This window comes from Scomber scombrus, chromosome 11 (genome assembly GCF_963691925.1).
Source record: "Scomber scombrus chromosome 11, fScoSco1.1, whole genome shotgun sequence".
Classification (NCBI taxonomy): Eukaryota; Metazoa; Chordata; class Actinopteri; order Scombriformes; family Scombridae; genus Scomber; species Scomber scombrus.
Window position 1 is genome coordinate 7,837,542 of NC_084980.1, and position 20,466 is coordinate 7,858,007.

The 20,466-nt window shown below is 41.8% G+C and overlaps 1 protein-coding gene across 2 annotated transcripts; it reads left to right on the forward strand.

Annotated features, from left to right (window-relative positions):
* Window positions 1–2,086: 2,086 nt before the first annotated feature.
* On the forward strand, window positions 2,087–18,867 carry LOC133990395 (CTD small phosphatase-like protein). Of its 2 annotated transcripts, XM_062428695.1 has the most exons (8): window positions 2,087–2,703; window positions 11,097–11,254; window positions 11,483–11,515; window positions 12,700–12,801; window positions 13,640–13,696; window positions 14,150–14,242; window positions 14,766–14,951; window positions 15,341–18,867. In XM_062428695.1, exons 1-8 carry the CDS (start codon window positions 2,628–2,630, stop codon window positions 15,464–15,466), a joined length of 831 nt encoding a protein of 276 aa, XP_062284679.1. In that variant the 5' UTR covers window positions 2,087–2,627; the 3' UTR covers window positions 15,467–18,867. The 2 variants fall into 2 exon arrangements, with proteins under 2 accessions (XP_062284679.1, XP_062284680.1); XM_062428696.1 differs by lacking the exon at window positions 11,483–11,515.
* Window positions 18,868–20,466: the final 1,599 nt, after the last annotated feature.

Below are 20,466 nucleotides of genomic sequence, written 5' to 3' on the forward strand. Positions count from 1 at the left end.
TCCTCGGAATCAGCATCGTCAGCTGCGCAACTCTACCTCTCCTTCCTATTATAGCTCTTGCAGTTGGTCTGCTGCACAGCCGGGCAGCTGCAGTGCTATGTGATCTGAGGGGCGCCGGGGACTCACTTCACAGAATAATTAGCACTGGCTGGAATGACCAAGAATGGTGCAGAGAAAGAGTGAGAGAGCAGATTTCGTCGCATGATAGATACTTTCCGGGGACTCACTTGGTTGAGTTTGCGCGTGTGTGTATGTGTGTGTGTGTGAGGCTCATGTCACGCACTTTGAGTTGAAGTTAAAGGAGTTGAACTAATTAGTTTTGTGGTCTGTCATGCCAAGATGTAACCATGGCTGAGCAGGACCCCAGCAAAGCGTCCTGCATACAAATGTCACTGTTTCACTGCTCCATGCATACAGAGCCGAAAAACACACAGGCCTCCTGCATTGATCTGATGGTTACTCTTCTATTTAACCCTATGCACAAATTTAAATAGACTTGTTTTTTTTTACTAACCTTGTATCCGCCTCAAACTGTCAAGATGAGGGCAACAGTGTGTGCAGCCCGTCTCTTCAGAATAGAAAATAAAATAAATAAGAAGGGGGGGTGGCGGTGGTTACAGCTGTTTTTTTTCTAATTCATCCGTCTTGTAAGGGCTTGCCGCTGCCGCCGCCTGCGATCACCAGCCTCGGCAAGTCAGGATGTTGCGGACTCAACGAAGGGAGGAGGAGGAGGAGGAGGAGGAGGAAGAGGAGGAGGGGGGATATATTTATCCTTCCACTACTGCACCGCAGTGAGGGGTGGTCCACACTGTGGGGACCTTACTGGAGCGCAAAAACACTATGTGACAATGGTTGAAATAAGGAGGAAAGCAGGTGCATCCAGCAGCATCTACACTGCACCTGGACAGCATGCCTCTCTAGTCAAAAATATCATCATGGATTAGTCTTGAGAAGAATATCATAGAATTTACCAAGTGAAATATGACTTTACTTCTCGAATTATTAAAAATATGTATAAAAATATGTTTGCTGTGTTCTTGACAACGACAAAAACAACTACTTAAAGTTATTTACTTATTATCTATAGGCCTATAGCAGCTTTAGAACATTATCCGCTGTACCTTAAATGTATTTGAACAACATTTAGAAAAAAACAAGCAATAAAAACCAACATATAATGGATAGAAAATAGAATAACATTTTAAAAATGTGGGTTTTTGTTTTTGAGTTCCTTTGGCAACCAGGAAGAAGTATTTTATCCCAAGTGCAATTAATATTTTAAACACTTCCAAATGACCAATACACAATACGCACACAGAAACTGATATGCACTTATATTTTTATAACTTACATATTTTATGTATTTTAAGAATGGTTTTATGGAGTTTATGGATTCTATTGATTTTATGTAATTTGTGTCTATTGTATGTCTGTTATTGGTGAGCCAAAGACAATTTTCCACCATGCTGGACAATAAAGTTCTATTCTCTTCTATTCTAATACTCACCAGAATAGGAGACCATGTTTTGAAGTCATGAAAGTATTGAGGAATTTGGTGATTTTTCACAGTTGTCAGGCATGTTTCCTATTATAAAGATACTGAATAGTTTTAAAGTACTTAATTTAAAGCAGTTATGTGATTTTGTTCAGAGTATTTATAGAAAATTCCATACCATTGTAAATACATGTGTGTTTGTTTTTTAATCATGAGTGCAGGGTATCATTGGAGCCTTGTTTCGTAATGTAAACACTAGGTGGCGCTCTCGACCTTTAAAATCACTCACAAGTAGAGAACACATACACAAGGGTGTTTTGGATTAACGTCAACTATTTGCTTGGATTGTAAAATACCCGGGCACACACACGGTTACTTGGTCCCACATGAATATAAAGTACATTGTCTTTAAACATATGCTTTTTTAAAATGTTAATAATAAAGAACTATAATTTGTTGCGTGCGCCCCAGAGTAATTATAGAGAGGAAGCTTGAAAGAGCCGGAGTCCAGCCAGCTGCATGGGTTGAGCAATGTAGTGAGAATCCATCACAGAAACAAACCGCCCCCTCCCACTCTGGTGCCCCCGCTTCAGATGCAACTCTAAATACATGAAGCCTCCATGTTGCACAGGGAATGTAGGGCCAGCTGATGTGAACTGTTTGCCTGAAAGTGTACGCTAACTTTACCGCTGTACCACTTGCGTCTGATTCATGTTTTTTTTGGGACAAGCGGACCAACCCTCCGACCGACGGGGCTGCCTGGTGTTTGCACCGTTGTTCCAGACGCGGCCTCACGGAGCTTCACGGCTAACTCGCTAACCTAGGCTACCTGCTAACTTCAGCTAGTGTGCGACTCTACGGCACTTGGTTTTTGTTTTTTTGTCTTTGTTACCCACAAAAAAATACTCGTTTGCAGCGATGGTATTTTTTTGCGGAGAGCCATAAATGACAGCCGCTCATTGGCGTCCATTCACCCCCGTGCTAGCTGGCTGGCTGCCCCCGCTGCCACAGCGCCTCGCCTCGGACGGTTGCCGGGCTTTGTGGGCTAGCTGGTCATCTTAAACCGCTAGCTAACTGTAGCTAGCAAGCGAAGCAAGCCAGCAAAACAAAAGAGGAATAACCACCCGTCTAAATGGACCACATGTCCATAATAACCCAAGTTTCCAACCCCAAGGAGGAGGAAATAATATCCTACAACCAGGAGAAAGGTAAGGGAGAGTCAAGCTACTTTCCTCGGCTGACGTTAGCCGTTAGCTCGCTGCTGTGGTAGTTGTGGACACTGGTTGCCTGCGTGTGATGTTCACATTTAAAGACGATGAAAACCTAACCAGCGGTAGTTCAGCTCTTTAATAAGCAATACGTTTATCAGAGGGGGCCTGTGCCGATAAATTATCGGGAGTAGTTTAACATGTTGTGTATTGCTCGGTATGAATAGTGCTTCAGTGTCAAGTCAATAGTATTTGTGTAGCACTTTTCATACACAATGGCAGTTCAAGGTGCTTCACGTCAGCATAAAAGCAATGGACCAACACGATAAAGTCGTTTTAAAGCTCAGTTTAAACAATACAGAAACACAACAACTAAAAATGAATTACTAAATCGAACACATACTTTGTCACAAATTGTAATAATCATTTAAAAAATAATAACGATATAGAGCTTTAAAACCACACACGTTGAGGCTATTCATGAGCCTGAGTTAACAGAAAGGTTTAAATGTTGTTTTAAACGTGGATACAGTGGTGTCAAGTGTCTCCAAGTTTTTATCCCATTAACCTTGGCTGAATTAACGGCAGCCAACACATTTGTTGTCAAACAGTAACACTTGTTGTCCACACTGAGCTTAAACCCAGTAATACCAAGTTTTTGCCTCTGATGTAATTGTGTTTTACACTTTTCTGTTTGCGCTTACTACATAAGTGGACAATGTGATTTGACAGGCAATCGCCTTCATGACTCATGACCACAAGGAGCTAGCAAAAGTTCTTTGTGGTTTGGTCTGAGAGGAACTAAAAAATGTCTTTGGGGCAAAGCAAGTACGAGTGGAGAAGAGTGTCTGCTGCTAGTGTGTCAAATGTCAAGTGGATTATCACAGCATCCTCCTCCAGGCCTGTAACTTTGTTTAGCTAAAAGGCACCAGGACTGTGATCAGACTTTTTGGATGCATAGCTTTACATTGCCATATTCTTACATGGCTTATGTTTACTTTTTTTTTTTTTTTAAGCACCAGCATAACTTGCCTCCTATCCCAGAGAGAATCAGCATTTGATTTTAAGAGTCATAATCTTTCACACGCATCAGATCTCAGGATCTAAAACCGTCGTGGCTTCATTTTCACTCTGAGTACATCTGTCAGTGCTCTTTATGTCTCCAGCCACACTCGAGCATAAATTACAGTGGAGGTCAAAACTCTCCTTCAAGAAACTAGCTGCTAATGTCCATTCATTACCCCCCGCCATCACCCCTCTCTCTCTCTGGGCTACTGTGACAGTTTCTGGGTCGCACATACCCACGGGATGTGTATCAGTATCACATCTCAAACCCCACTTGTAATGTGAGAAGTTGAGTCTTTCAAGCACAACAAAGCGTTTCCCCTCCGAGGGTCAAAGTAAACTGTATGGATTTTGTGTGACCGGAACATATTCAGGCATCACGAGAGACAATCAGTGCAGGTTTGTGGGAGAATACAATTGCAAAGGCAGTAAAATATGCTTCATTTCTGTGTATAGACTAAATAAAAACAAAGATTAATAGTTTGATGTGGCCAGCAAGTCTTTTGTGTTGTGAATTGATGAGAGTCGTGCTAGTTAAGAACGCACTTTAGCTCAGTAAAGTCTTTCTAATGGTTTTTATTCTGTAATGACAGTTTAATCACGTCACGCTACAGATAATGGCTCTACATTAAGGTCACGTTAATAACAAACCTGTCTCTGTGTTTAGTAACGGCTCTAATTGTTTACAAACAGAGGTTTGAGTGGCACCACACACACATAGCGCAGATTCATGGCGGGACACCTGATGTTGGCCTCCAGTGAGAGCGCTCCGTTACGGGGGACACTGTGGAGTTTGAGGACAAAGTAGGGCAGCGATGTGCACTGTTTGTTTCTTCCATTTTCTCTAAAGAATGAGTCAGAAGTCTTCCCTCACGGCGAAGGCAGATATCACCATCATTACAGGGGTTGTGTGGCCATCTCCATTTTTCTTATTCTGGACATAATGAAAGTGATTTGATTCTGAGGGGCTGTGATAAGAACAGGAATTTTATTTTATTTTTAAAACAGGTGCAATATTTCTATCAACCTCGTCACAACCCGGGTTAACAACAGGATCCTCAGCTTTATTCCCTAAATTTAATAACATACAGGGAGCCGGTAGTTTGACCGTCCTTATCTGTTATAAATCTCCTGTCACGTAGCTCGTCCCAGCAGCTGTCCCAGAGGAATTTAACAGGTAGTCTTCCTCAGCTTGGACAGGCTCCAAACTGTCTGGACAAAAATTGACCACCTTTGCTCTCAGTGTTCCTCCACTAGAAGTCTTACGACATGTGCCTGCCTTTTGCACCACGCCGGCTGCCAAGCGGCGGCCTAAATATAGACTCTCTGCCCCGCTGGCCAGGGCACCACTGACCTCGAGGCCAAGTATAACCGCTCGCAAAGATGACAATGATCAGTTTCTTCATGCTCATAGATATACCGGGCTTTAGTTTGGAAAAACAACTCAAATTTTACAGAGCGAGATAGTAGGGGGGGGCTATGGGTCTGTTTTTCTTGTTGGGATTTTGGAGATGGATGATGGGTGGGTGGAGGGTTAGGGGTTGGGGGTTGGGAGGGAGTCAACTATTTAAAGTTGTCACTCGACTCAGAGTGGTTCACTTGGACTTCAACGCATCTGTGAGGTGAACTGATCCCTTCACCCTCATGATTAATGCTCCTCCACGCTCATGAAATCCTGGAAGTTGGTGGAGGTTGATTCAAAGGAGAATGTTCGCTGATTTTAACCGCAGTTTATATAATTTCTCAAACATTCGTCTGTCAGAATATGAAGATGTGACACTTCTGTTAAAACACTGATTTACTAAAATTAACAGGGTTAAATGAGAGAATTACATAAATAACATGTTCACCTATGATTTTAAACAATTATTTTAAATAGGAAAAGTCAGGTTAGCATGGTCATGTCACAGCAAGAAGTCTTTTGGTTTTAAACTCACAGACCAGCAGGAGCATCCCCATGTGGAGTTTACATGTTCTTCATGCGACTGTGTTGGTTTCCTCGGGGTGCTCAGGTTTTTTTTTTCCTCCAGCAGCCCAAACACATGCAGGTTAAGTAAAATAGTGACTCTAAGTTTCCCGTAGGTGGGAACGGAAAAGTTTGTATTTATGTTCTGGGTGTACATGTGGCATATCGAGATAAGCATCGTTATCGGGATAGGAGAGTTTGGTAATATTGGCCAGCCCTAATCAGATGTTGTGTAGGGTTAATAAAACACCTTTCAATGAATTAGGGAATGGTGACATGCTCCATTCGTGTCTTTTGAAGAGCTTCGAGGCCCGCTCTGGTAGCTGCTTGAGTCGTAGCCCGACCTCATTCTCAAACACTCCTCATACTTGCGGACATGTTTTGTTTTGAGGTGAAATAAGACTTTGCTAGTATTGTTCATACTGGAAACAGCAGTCACTCTGTATAGACTGCAGGTAAATGTATTCTGCTCCATATCAGACTTTTAAAAAGCAAACTATTTACATTAAAGATGAAACACGCTCTTCTGAAGTCGCTGTGATGCCCGTGAGATGTTTAAAGGAAGTCGCTCTACTCCACTGACTGTGTGTATTTACTCCACATATCGACATGTGGAGAACAAGTCCACTCAAGATTTTGTGGTTTTGTTTAGATAAGCATTCGTCGCACCACCTGGCCCAAATAGAAAGTGTTAAGACTGCACAGCGGGCGGCGTGGGGGCGATGAAGCTCCTCGCTGTGCGGAGCTAACCCACAGCTAGAGCTACACAACGTGTCAACAACCACAACATACAGTCCTCAGCAGCAGAGAGAGTCAGACCCCTGCTGAAAGTGGTCGTCACACCTACCGATTTAATGATTTACTCTGTGTGTGTGTGTGTGTGTGTGTGTGTGTGTGTGTGTGTGTGTGTGTGTGTGTGTGTGTGTGTGTGTGTGTGTGTGTGTGTGTGTGTGTGTGCGCGCGCGTGTGTTCCGCCGTAGTGCTGATGAGCGTAGCTGAAAGGCATAAGGCGAATCATAGCAGGGGCTGTTTTGCTGTGTCACAAATGATTAATGTTATTTGTTGATTAAGCTGTGGAACATATTGTGGGGAAGATGAACTCTGATTTGTAACTTTATACATTTTTTACCCTCTCATTAATTAATTACTATCCTCCTCCTCTGCCCCCCCAGGGGTTTTAGGCCCAGCTGTGCCCAGTGACTCAGTAGTCCTGAGTGCCTTCTGAGGGGGTCTTTGTGCGAGGAATCAATACTGCGGTCAGTCGCAGCGATGATGAGTCACAGGAAGCCGTCTACAACTGCCTCACTGTCCTAGTTTTACTGTAATACAGAGCCGAAATGACAAGATGAAGTCCATTTTCATGAAAAGAATTTGTGCGGCGCTGCTGATCGGGTTATTTTTAGATCCGCACCGGGCGTACTGTGGCAGATATGATCATCTAACTAAAGCAAGTTCATCACTGAGAGCAATTTGGTTAATATTCCTCTGAGGTTATTTGAGCATTACTAGAGGAAAAGCTTTTTATAATTTAATGCTCTGCTGATATCTCAATACAAAGCTCTACAGCAGTTTATTGCTTTGGTATTGTGTGTGTGTGTGTGTGTGTGTGTGTGTGTGTGTGTGTGTGTGTGTGTGTGTGTGTGTGTGTGTGTGTGCTTCATTAGCTACACCTGTGTAATGTAATGCAGTTATATTGAAAAGTTTTTGTTACAATTTTCCGCTCCATTAACGTACATGTGGGGGGCAAAATAATAGGAACACCTTTCAATACAATGTGCTCCGATACACCACCAGCACCACCAACTATGATCTCAATAATAAACCTAAAGTAGAATTATCACCTTGTCACCAAAAGCTAAAAATGTATAAGCTTCATAAATGTAGAATTTATAGCAGAAGTGTTGTATTAGATTGCACAGGTGTACCTTATTTCTAATAAAATAATAATAATAATTTAACATTGACCAACTTTCAAAAGGTCAGATTTTCTCGAGTTGTTCTCTTCTATTGAAGTGTGTGGTCAGATGATACTCGGATGGATTAGATCGACTCGTCAGAGGCTCAGTCAAGTAACTTGACATGCAGCCGGTGTTCACCTGTTATAAATATGACCGTGCCTCACGTTTCCAGCAGTTTATTGCTCGCTAAGAAGAATCGTAATTGCTGGAAACATGGCTTCAGATTTAAGTGAAAGTGTTGAAGTCAAACTGTTATTTTAAGTTAAGAGCTCAGCGTCATATCATGGCGGGAGTAAACGTTTCTAAAGAGGGTTTGCAGGGAAACCGGATCAATTTTATCTAGAGCACATTCAGGCAGATTGCAAGTGACCATCAGAAGATCAATACATTAAGTTTAGTTCCCTCAGAGATAGCAAAGAAACTTCATCTCAGATACAGACTTTTCTAAATAAAGAACGCAAGACTCAAACCAGGAAAAGTACGGTCTGTCTGGTGGTAGTCTCAGAGGATGAGTAGCAGTTACTAAACCACTTCTCAGGAGGTGAAACAAAGTCAAATTCTTAGGGCGGACTAAGAAATATTAACATTTCACAGAGGATGACTGAAGAAGAGACTTCTTCACCGATGAATCCAAGTTTGAGATCGATAGCAGTGACAGAAGGGTGAATGAACGATACTGCAGCGTGTCAGACTGACAGTGAATCAGTCAGTCAGTCAGTCAGTAATCAAGTCTCAGAGTGTTTGGTTTACTCTGGATTTGACTCCACCCTGACCAAAAGGAGAAGTAGCACTCTGTTCTTCAGAGACTTGCTGGACTCTCTGGTTCTTTATTGAGAGGGATTCATACTGCAGCAGGATCAGGATCCCAAACACCTCCAAGCTCTGCAAGAAGTGCTTGAAGACCAAAGAAGACCAAGGAGTCCTGACTGTCTCGGACTTTCCTCCATACTCACCAGACTTCGACCCCACTGGACATGTAGCATCGTGTGACACCACAAGAAGCTCTGTGCAACATTGTCAGATCCTGCTGGGATAACATGGCGAATGCACGCTGTCATCAAAGCAAAGATATTCTGAAATGTATGCACATATTCAAAGATTAAATAATATAAATAAGTAAAATACACAAGGGCTGAACACTTAATTAGAATATGATCAAAATAAAGCCAAGTGCAATATACAAATCACAGGAGCTGTAAATGTGTCACAACACGTCATTATAAATGACGCATTGTGGTGCTACATAGATGTCCGACCTACAAATCATAATCTCCAGATTTTAGGCAACTTGTTTGTTTGATACAGACCACAGCAATAATTTTTATATAGTTATATATTTTTCCAGTGAAAATGAAAATACTTAAATTAACATTCCCACTACCGTCATGACTCATATTACAATGATAATATCTGTCACAAATAATCTAAATTTTGTAGATCATTCAGCTCTATGATACACCCACTGTTCAACAGGTTTGCCTGGTTTCCCGGGGCAAGTAAACTCATATTAGGGTAGTAAATCTAGCAACTCACTTTCCCTGATCAGGCGAGTGATTTAAAAAAAAAAATAGATACATTAAAAAAAAAAAAAAAAGTTTCATATTGTTTCGACACACACAGCACAGCCCCCCTTTCCTCCCCCTGCACGCATTGGACGGAGGATATTGGCACACGTCTTCGGCCAACTAAAAGCTGAGCAGTCTAACAGTGCGATGTGTGAAACTGACGTCCCTCAGGATTATGAGAGTTCTGTCGAATAGAGGAATCAGCGGAGTGTTTAATTTTTACACCAAAATAAATACGAGAAACATTAAAGAGGGAAGTCAGGACTGTAAAAAAATGTTGGGTTAAAGACTCTGAAAGAAACTGGGCTGAAGAAAAGAAGACAGTGTTGAGTGAAATATAGAGGATTGTCTATGTATTGTGTTCTGTTTCATTTACTTAAATTAAGATTAAACATGACATTTCTATAGGGGCAGGTAAAAATTGATAACCAACAAATAAAAGATCAGCCCTGCAAAAAACATTCAATGTTAGATAACCAGTAACAATGGTGTCAATAAGAATAATTTAGGTTTTTTGTTAATATTATTTCCTCCTTGATAGATGCATATTGTCCACCGTGTGTCTCGGGGGTGAAGGAGCTTGTGTCACCGATGAGACATTTTCTAAATACCCGGCACAGTTTGCTTTGACTGGAGGCCGCAATTAATTTGACTGGAATCCAGCAACGGAGGGGAAACCACAGAGAGATTGGGGGGAGCACACACAGTGTCTCAGCGTCTGATACCTAGTATTTACAGCTTTTTAGAGTTAAGTATTAAAGCAGTCTTCTGAAAACAAAATAACGTGGCCGCTGCACGATATGAAGCTCAGGCTGCCTCCAGACACGCCGCTTTTTTGCAGGAAAAATGCTCGACGCAGCTGGATCAAATTAAAAAAATAAATTCTCATATTTGTAAGCGGTCAAAGTTTAGTTGTTTACTGATAGAGGGTGGTAGCAGCTCGCCTTTTACGAGAAGTGGCTTGCAGAGTATTTCCTTTGAAGAAATGTGTGATGGGTGTTTGTTTTAAGGTCAGGAGTACAAAGTGGCACGATACCAAGATGCCAAAAGACATGACATAATGCTATTTGCTCTTCACTGGTCTTCAGTTGCAAAAGCATTCTGGTTGTGTGAGCCAAGGGGGGGCTGAGCAGGGAGGAGGACTGGTGGGGGGACTAATGGGTGGAGAGGAATGCAGCCTTGTATAGGCTCCGCGGGGTTGGAGGGGCCTCCCACCTCTTCCCCCTCCCTCCTTCCCCTCCTCTCTTGTGCATGTCCAGGGCTGCTTCAGTCACTCACCTGCCAGCCGAAACATGGGAGGGAAACATAAGCAAGCTTTCCGAATGGAGCCTCGCAGGCCAATCAGGGACAGCAACCACGGCAGGGGGGCAGAAAGGAAGAGGGGCGGAGTGCACGGCTTCCAACTTGTCACTATTAATAAAAACTCAGCGTCTCATGTAGACCTCCTCCACCTCCACCCCCTCCACTCCGTAGTCCTGGAATGAGCAATCAGAGCAGAGTGCGCTCCGAAGCCGCCTCTATGTGTGACCGATGAAGTCACCCCAAAGAGCCAAGTTATTTTCTGATCAGTGGTTCTGCCGGGCCCTCTCAACCCAAACCCGCACTTTTAACGCCTCTCGATCACAACGTCAACGTTTCAAGGTGATTTCGGCGTGGCTCGCAGCTTCGCTGTCACGCAGGAGAAATGTAACGAACACGTCACAGTTTAGTCCTCGAAGCAGCGCTCACAGCTCAGCGTGCAAACAATGAAAATATAAAAAACAGTTTCAATATGCATCTTCACTTATTCACACCCCCCTCCCTTCTCTCTCCCCTCCCTCCCCTCTGTTGTTTTGACAGCGTCCCAGTCAAACAGCAGCCTAAAGAAGCAGAGGAGCCGCAGCATCTTCAGCTCGTTCTTCTGCTGCTTCCGCAACTACAATGTGGAGCAGCCGCCCGCCAACACCAACACCAGCTCTCTGCCTCCACCTGTTGAGGAGAATGGATCCCCTCCCAAGGTGAGCCGCCACTGCACCAAACACCATCATGTTTAAAAAGTGGAAATATACAGTCTGCACATGTTTGGAAGTGGGGGTTTTTTATCTGTCGTAAAGTCTCTTTGTGTGAATATCTTTTCTTTTCTTTTTATCTTCGTGGATCCTTTTTGTATTGGTTCTCCTTCCTGCCCCTCACCCTGTTTTTTTTTTTGTGTGTGTGTGTGCGTGTCTATCTCTCCTGTGTTGTAGTGTGACCAGGTCGAGGTCATCCCTGTCCCTAGTGTATGTATCGCCTCCTTTTTTGTTTTTGTTTTCCTCTGCATGCAGGCTGAGTGGGCTGGCGCTGGCACTGGCACATCCTGTCTTGTGTGGGCTCCAGCGCTCCTCAGAGAGCTTTAAAGCTCTGCTGCCGTACCGCGGTTCATTTTTTTTCAGCCTATGGTAGCATCAGCTGTACGGGAGGTGTTCACGCACCTGCGGGGTCGAAACGGTGCCTCAATGCCTGATCTGCATGAGTGACACTTTGGTGGTTTGTATGCTTCCAGAAATACTGCGACACTAACCGTCTAACAAGTTCAAAGCTAAAACCGTTTGGATTAATCGCCTCAGGTGCTTCCACGCGAGAAGTAAATCCACTTCTCATGCTGCTTATCTGCTGTTAAGTGAATAATATCAGTGAGAGTTAAGCTCCACAGAAGCTACTGGTCTTTAGGTTTGCTCCTGTAAAGAAGGGGTGCAACTAATTGATCCCATCATGCAATGAAGGAGGTCGATGTGATCTTATAATCTGGTGGTCTGAACAACAAACCAGCCAAATCGCAATAGAAAAGTGACTCCCCCATCCATCAAACATCAATTAATTTTTAATACAGCACCATTCCTGCACTGATGCCGTAGTTCCCCACAAGACCACCATCACATCATGTTCACACTTAATGTATCAGCTATAAAAAAAAAGCTAATATCAGCTTTTTTTTTTTTAAGTGGTTCTGTTTGAATTGATTTCAACGACATTGGGACTGCTCTACAGCAGCTGCTAACCTCTGCATGGCCTCATGTGTGCAAGAATGTATGAAAAGTTTTATTCAATCACCACAAATCTGAGGGGATTTAAGGCAGCATTACTTTGCTCTGAGTACGTGGCTGCAGCAGAGGAATCTCCCAATATTCCCAGAAGGTGTCGTTTTGAAGCTCTGGGCCCATTAAACGCATCATTTCAGACATGGCTTTATCTCAGCTGCATTGTTTCTCATGAAGAAAATCCTCCTTTCTGACGTGGTGTTGGCTTTTTCAGCTCAGCCTCACAAACTAATTTATGCGCAGTACATGTCTTGTATCAGCCTCTATCTCTCTTTTTTTGCTGTCTCTGCCTGTCTTTCTCTCCTTCTCTGTCTTTTGCTGACACTCTCACCCTCTCTTTCTCTCCATATCTGACATTATCTGCCTCGTCTTTCCCCCTTTCACAGCCACCAGCCAAATACCTCCTACCAGAGATGAAAATATCTGACTATGGCAAAAAGTGTGTTGTGATTGACTTGGATGAAACGCTCGTCCACAGCTCGTTCAAGGTAAGCAGAGGCTAAAGCTCAAACTGAGGATTACTATTGATGTTCTGCACAGTTGTCAGCAGTCAGTGAGTTGTGAGCTGGATAAAACCTCGATACAGTCTGTATATGGTCTTACTATGTAAGTTTTTGCTTAAAAACAGTTGTGAATTGGAAAAAATCATAACTTTCAACTACCCTATAGATACTGTATATCTGTCTTTATCATTTATTTTATATGTAAAGCTCAGTTGGTAACCTGCAGCACTTAAAAGCTGTTTAAATCCATCATATCAGTGTGTAAATAAAGCCAGGAGGGGAGCAGGTGGCGGAAAATGTGCTCTAGTAAGATCAACGGCGATAAAACAGCATTGATTGTTCCTTTAGAGCAGGATGATAATAGAAAAGTGTGAAGGCAGACTGCAGTTAATACAGTTTAGTGTGTTTAACTTTAACCAGTGTTATAACCTGTAAAAGGCTTTATAAACAGTAGTAGTAGTAACGTGTGGCTTTTGTGTTACACCACAGAATATCTATGTGTGGACCTCATTCCACTCCTCTTCCTGTTTATCCTTCTCCTTTTCTTTTCTTTTTTATCCTTAACTCATCCTCCCGCTGTTCACTTCCTGTTTTGAGGCCGACCACTTCATTGTCTGTTGAGTTAGATTACTAGAGAGTTTTCAGAGGGAAAGGAAAGCAATGAGGAGGGATTTGTTTTGGCAAAAAGAAGAGGACTGATAATTTTCTTCACAGTGCCAGAGATTTCACAGTCTGAGTTTTAGTGTTCCTAGCAGGACCTCTGCTGGTCAGCTGTGGTACTGCACCGACAGTTTGAATGACACGCATGTGTTTCTTCTCACAGCCAATCAGCAATGCTGATTTTATTGTTCCAGTGGAGATCGATGGTACCGTTCATCAGGTATTGCACACACACGCACAAAACCTTTTCATTTAAGCTCACCTTTTTATCATAGTGCCACTTTGTTTCCTGTGAGAAGATCCTGAAGAGTATGGCTGTGATCCAGTTCAAGTAATCCAGGATAGGCTGTGTGTATCCTGGTTGGCCTATTCATGATTACTTGCACTGGGCTGCAGCTACTGAGCTGGTGAGGGGACAAAAGAGTGGAGGACATCTAAATTGTGGGTGAGAATGATGATTTTTAGAGTTGGTGGTCTTTTAAAAAGGAAATAACAGGAACCTGTCAGTGGCAGTCCTCAAAAGACTTGCACAGAACAGCACCCTGTCTTTATATATCAATAAGTCACTTGATGAAGGTTGTAATTCTCACTCCTCTCCGAATGAGTCTATCTGTGTGATGCTCACGTTGCATCATATATCCTGTATTTCTCTAACCCGTGATGTGTCCTGCAGGTGTATGTGCTGAAACGACCCCACGTGGACGAGTTCCTTCAGAAGATGGGAGAGCTGTTTGAATGTGTGCTGTTTACAGCCAGTCTCGCCAAGGTTCGTGAAGGACTCATACACACTTCCAGCTCTGACACGTGTTTTGGTCACAAGCCAGTGACTGCTGAAGTACTGGTCTGTCATTTTTATCTGCTCCCGCTGTCTAAACTTCTCACACTTCCTCTGCTCCTCTGTCCATCTGTCTCTCACATCTTTGCCAAAAAAAAAAAAAAAAAGTGGGTAAGTTTGAAGAACGAGACGGAAATAACCGTGTTAAAGGCCTGATGTCTGCGTAGTGTCAAACACTTCCTGCTGAATTAAAAGCTAGATGTCAGTGGTGCTTGTTGTGCAAGTAGTTTTTCCTGAGGCACTTTCCTCATCAGGTAAACACAACCGTGAAGGATAACCTGCTCTGCTTCCAGCATTTAGTCTCTGCAGGTTGTTTTATTAGCACTGTAGTTTAGGCGTAGGATTGAGATATCCAGCTCTACCTATCAATGTGTTTGTAGTCATGCGGCAGTGAAATCTAATATTTGTCTTCGCAGCTCGCTAACACCTTTCTGTTTGTGTTTGGCTCGGACAGTACGCAGACCCCGTGGCAGACCTGCTGGACCAGTGGGGCGTGTTTCGAGAGCGGCTCTTCAGAGAATCCTGCGTTTTTCACAGAGGGAACTACGTTAAAGACCTCAGCCGGCTGGGACGAGAGCTCAGCAACGTCATCATCGTCGACAACTCGCCCGCCTCTTACATTTTCCACCCAGAAAACGCTGTGAGTGTCTCTGGGGAAAAAACCGAGGCTTTAGTAGCATGACCATAATAAAAGGAGTCACATATTTCCACAGTTTGCTATTTAACTCTAGGCCATTATCTTAAATAATATGTGTACTATACTTTTACCAACATTACTTTATAATGCAACTAACAAACGCAGTTGAACATAGTCCTATGAGAACTGAAAGTGAAGGGTATCTGCATGGCAACAGCCTCTCTCTCTCTCTCTTCCTGATTTTTTTATTGGCTGAATAATAACATGTTAGGAAGTACTGCAAAAATCTAGCAAGGCAATATGTGTATATGTTGGGTTATAGTAATTTTAGGGACAGTCTTACTTGCTAGTAAATAAACATTTAACTTGAGGCGGTTCTCTCGTGCCCTCAGGTCCCAGTCCAGTCCTGGTTTGACGATATGAATGACACAGAGCTCCTGGACCTGCTGCCTTTCTTTGAGGGACTCAGCAAAGAAGAGGAGGTTTACGGAGTACTTCAGAATCTGAGAAGCAGGTAGCAGGACAACACCATGGCGTCACCTGCGCTCTCCACACTACTCCTCTCTGTCCATCTCTGCCCCCACCTCACCCCCACCCCCTTCTCCACACCACGTCTCTCAGACTCAGGCAGATCCTCCCACGCGCGCCCCTCTTGTCTCTGCCCCAAGGGGACGCCTCGGAGTCTCACTGTGGAAACATTCTGTCCCCCCCTCCACTGCCCCACCATCTCCGCTCTCATCTCCTGGTGACTGGCTGCCTTCTGAGTGCCATCAGAAAAAAACAAAAACAAACACTTAATATCCCAGGAGCACTGTGTTTTCACAAAAATCACACCAGAAAGTGTACAGAGCATCCTAAGTTGATAGTATCGGGGACAAAAAATGCTAAGAGGAATGAACTCTGGTCTTTATTTTCAAACCAACAAAGTTTTACTATTTGGTGAAGTGCTTATTTTAAAACCAAAAAAACAACAAAAAAAACAAACAACTTTTCGTCTGAAAGTTCTTTTGTGGGTACCACACAAAAGTCTGAAAAGATTTTGTCCTTGTATTGTTGCTATGCAGGCAGTTTCTGGTAGTAGAAAGGACTGTGACTCTCTTTTCTTACTGAATGAAGTGCCTTGTGTGAATGTTGTTTATATGGGGAGATATTTTGTACATGGCATAGTACTTCAGTCTTTTCACACACAGTATGCTTTAAAGTGGACACAGAAGTATCTTTGCATAAAAATTTTACTTTTGTTTATTATTTCGGATCATCCAACGCTGGGTAAATTTCTCCATAATATTCTTTTCCCAGTATGCTTGTGCCATTATATAGATGTGACTTTGTTTCTTTCTGCTTTCATTATACATAGAATTAGTTCATTTGTTTTAGGCACAGGAGTATGTTGGCAATTGTGAACCTTACACCCCACCTGAAAGTCATTCTTTACATTTGATGGATTTGATCTGAAAGCTCAGATAAAATGTGCCATTTATTTTTCTGTCTCTCCCACTTTACTCCCCCTTTATTTTCTCATTTTATTATTTGCCAAATAAGGATATTATTTTTTAACAGGCTTCATATCTTTAACAGGGGTTTCAGCTATAACTGTTAAACCATAAATATTGAGTATAGCATTATAGGTTTTTATTAATTTGACAAGTAGACGTCAAATTCATGTGTATGTTTTTAATGTTTTGAGGTTCTTTGTCACGTCATGCTTATCAGACGGCTAAGCTTTTAGCCTGCGTTTAAAGTTTTTGTTGTTTTGTTCGGCAAACGTATGTGGTGCAGCTTCACCCACACAGGGGATCGTTCTCCAGAATTGTGCACAGTTGTAAAGGTTTACCCTTTTGTTGTTTCAGATGGTCTGGGTTCTCACAGTTAATGGGTCGAGTGCCACGCTTTTAGTTTTTTGTTGTTGTTTTTTTCATGAGGTTAGTGTCTTCAGAGAACATAGAATAGTGTCGGATGGAGTCTAAAAATCACACCACGCTCCTCCTGATTTATATCCAGTGGTGGTCCGACCTGATCCAGCACTGGTGTAAAAGCAGCGGAGACGACGTGCGTGTGGTGTTTACCTTCCCAGACTCTTTTTAACTGCTCTTCACCTCAGTGCCTACGTTCGAGAGGAGCCACGCAAACCGAATGCTGCAACCTTTGCTACCATGGCAATAACCTTTTTTGGGGAGAGATTTCCATCCTTAGTGTTTGGTTTTGGTGTCTAGAACACTTCACGAGGATAGCCAGTATAGTAGTAGTGTGGTCCACAGTAGGGCTGGCCCAGTTATCACAGTGATTTTCAGTGTTGGTGTATGAACCTTCACATACATTTTTCAAATTGTTTGCTACAAAAACTGGATAATTTAGTAAATAGAGTAAAATATAAATTATTAGAATGTCAAACTAATTTTTTTTTTTTTTTAAAGTTACAATACTGAAACAACTTGAATGTTGCTCAATTGTGGCAACAGCAGCCAAAATGTCCTTGTGTAGATAACTGCTAGTTTTCAGCCCGTGTTGTGGAGAACAGTATAAGAGAAAAAAGAAAAAAAAAGATGACGCCTTCCAAACCTACAGATGGGTGCTCAGTCCCCCTGGCCCTTCCCAATCGTTCGGGGCCAGCTCTAAATATAAAAAAACACTACTGGGACACTGTATAAAGGACTATGTAGAACCTCATCATGGCATCGATGCCTTACTGCCTGCACGGGCACAAAGCAATGTTTCTCCATTAATTCCAAGGTTACAGACTCCAGGTTTTTTAGCATTGTCTCATTAGTATTTTCTTTTTACAGAGTGTAAAAGCGGCTCGGCCATATTCACGTCGAGCGTACGCTGTCAGGTGCGTTAACATCGTGAAACAATAAAATAAAGCAATGAAGCATGAAAAAATCTGCGGTGCCATCTAGGGATTGTACAACAAACCTCATTAGCTTTGACGCTCACTTTATGGGTCATGATGTTATATTAAAAAGACCTACACTACTTCATAATTTCCACCATTTTTTTTTCTCCAGTTGTTGCTGCTGCTGCTGCTGCTTCAAGCGTATTAAAATATTTTCTTTCTTTAGCATCAGCATTTTTTGAAAACGTTTGTGTCGGTAGTGAGTGTTCCGCTCATGATGATGGTTTCAGTGCAATGTCCTTTTTATAAAGAAGCGTTTGATCGACTCTTCTCGACCTCTCAATGATTACCTTTCTCTGAAGATGTTTGTATCATTGTGATATTTTTCTACCTACCTTTATTGTCAGTATTTGGTTTGAAAAAGTTGCATATTACCCCCTTTCCCCCTCCCATTGTATCCTTTTCCTTTTAGATCTGTAATGTCCCTCTTTCCTTGCCTCGGGTAAGAATTCTCAGTCAGGTCTTGTCTTTTCCTATCAGGGGACGTGTGTGTGTGTATATGTGTATGTGTGTGCGCGCAGGCGTCTTGTTTGTGCTTCCTTTACAGGTTTTCTTTGTGTATCACCTCACTCATAATCACACATTCATCATTTTTGTATTGATTTAACACCAAAGTTCTAAAACACTTGAGTTTAGTCACTGTGCTTTTTCTTTGGTTAGTTCTATGAGGGGTCAGGTTCTTCACTTTTTTTTTTAAACACTTGTCGATTCTTGTTGGCTTACTTTGAGTGTTGGCAGCGTGTTGTCATCCTGAGCATCAGGTTTTTTTCTTTCTTTCCATAATAAAAAGCTTCATTAAAACTATTTGTCACGTCTGTTTTGTTTGTTTTTCTGATTAGTGTCTGATGTGGTTCATTTATTAAGGCCAAAGATGATCACTTTAACCTGGTGTGATTGAGGTTTCCACTATGTCTGTACCTGGTAACTTAACCCCAGAGCTCATGAATGAAGCATGTGTCTTTTAATACTATGTTACAGTGAACTTCATCATTTATTTTTTGCCACAGTTCCTTCAAACATGTTACAATAAAGCACATTTTTTATGGAAAAATGTTGCTGTCTTCTGTTAGCAGAGTACTTCAACCAACTCATAACAGTGTATCATGCTATTTCAAAAATTGCACTTAATACGACAAACTTAAAGATCACATGTTTCCACCAACAAGTCTAACTACTTTGCTAAAAACACTTAAAAATACATATTATTTTATTCCTAAACTAGTTGTGGTGTCACAAATGATCATATGTAGATGCCTTAAACTCAACTTTAAGGTCAGCACAGAGAAATGTTTCCTCTTCAACAGATGTATGTGAAAACAGCCTCCTAGTGTTGAACTCTGCATGTACATCATTCTGCACAGTGTAGAAACAAGAGGAAAAACACATTTTTTAGAGGAGGGAGACTTTAAACATGCAGTAACTAATTTTTTTTTTTTTGTCACAGTGAGCTCAACTTGTAAACTCAACACTTACATTATCAGCCAGTATGGTGAACGTGTTGGCAAATAGTTAATTATTTACACTTACAGCAGACATGGAGAAACATTTATTTGGAGTTGTGTTTGTGGCTGCCGAAAGGAAGCCCAATATTTGCTCTCCTGTTGTCAAATATTTGCTCTTAGTTTTCACTAAATTTTGAGAGACATAAATAGCTGGGTTACACTGAAAATACTTATAAAGTAATATAATGTAATAAAGTGGCTGTAAAACAAAAACAATGAGCCAAGCGACCCTTTAACATACAGTCATGTGATTGTTAATATATTTGATTATAGCTGCTTTAAAGCATGCAAACATATAATCTATAGTCAATATAACCATAAAGTCTGACATGGTTTTCCACAATAAAAAAGACATTAAAATCATGAAAATGGCACCTACTCCTTCTCTCATTAAAAATCCACAATCTATGAATAGGTAAATATTTTAATTGTCAAAAATGTTAACTGGCGAACACAAGGTATCTCCTTCTTCACTATAAAAGTCCCTTCTCCGTGTTTGTGCACTAGAGGCTTCAAACTTCCACGTCACACTTGTTTAAATTGAATATTGAACAGTCATTGGCTCACAAAATTAGCTATGATGTCATAGATCATGCTTGCAGGTACACGTCTTGAAATCCGTCTTCAAATGTTCCCCCTTTAGCAGAAGGCAAAATAAACCGACTGCACAGTGAAGCTCAAACAGCAGAGGGAACAAGAAGGAAAACCCATATTTGACTTTAGGTAAATATGATGGGTTATCATGCAATTTAACCATAAACTAACCCATCTATGTGCATCACCTTCCTGACCTCCTTTTTGATTGTTGGACTTGACACTGTGTACAAAGGGTGTGTCCATCCAAAGTTTAATAAGTAACTACTGGTCAGTGAAGTGGCTCAGCCTGTGTGGGTGGTTTTAAAGTGGTTAAGTATCCTATTGTATGCACTGGAGACAATCCAACCTTGTTATGACATTGTATTGACATAACAAGGTTGAATTGTCATATTATTGATATGACATATCACATGATATATTACTATTCAGATGTAATTACTTGGCAACACTGGGATTCAGTAAATAATAATAAACACACAGGCTTTCCTGTTGAAAAATTTTATCTTGATTCACAAAAAAGATCAAG

Bases quoted from the DNA above. Each gene is read 5' to 3' on its own strand.
- LOC133990395 (XM_062428695.1), top strand. From the start codon at position 2,628: ATGGACCACATGTCCATAATAACCCAAGTTTCCAACCCCAAGGAGGAG. The intron at 14,243-14,765 runs GTTCGTGAAGGA...TGGCTCGGACAG, and splicing joins TTACAGCCAGTCTCGCCAAG to TACGCAGACCCCGTGGCAGA. The intron at 14,952-15,340 runs GTGAGTGTCTCT...TCGTGCCCTCAG, and splicing joins TTTTCCACCCAGAAAACGCT to GTCCCAGTCCAGTCCTGGTT.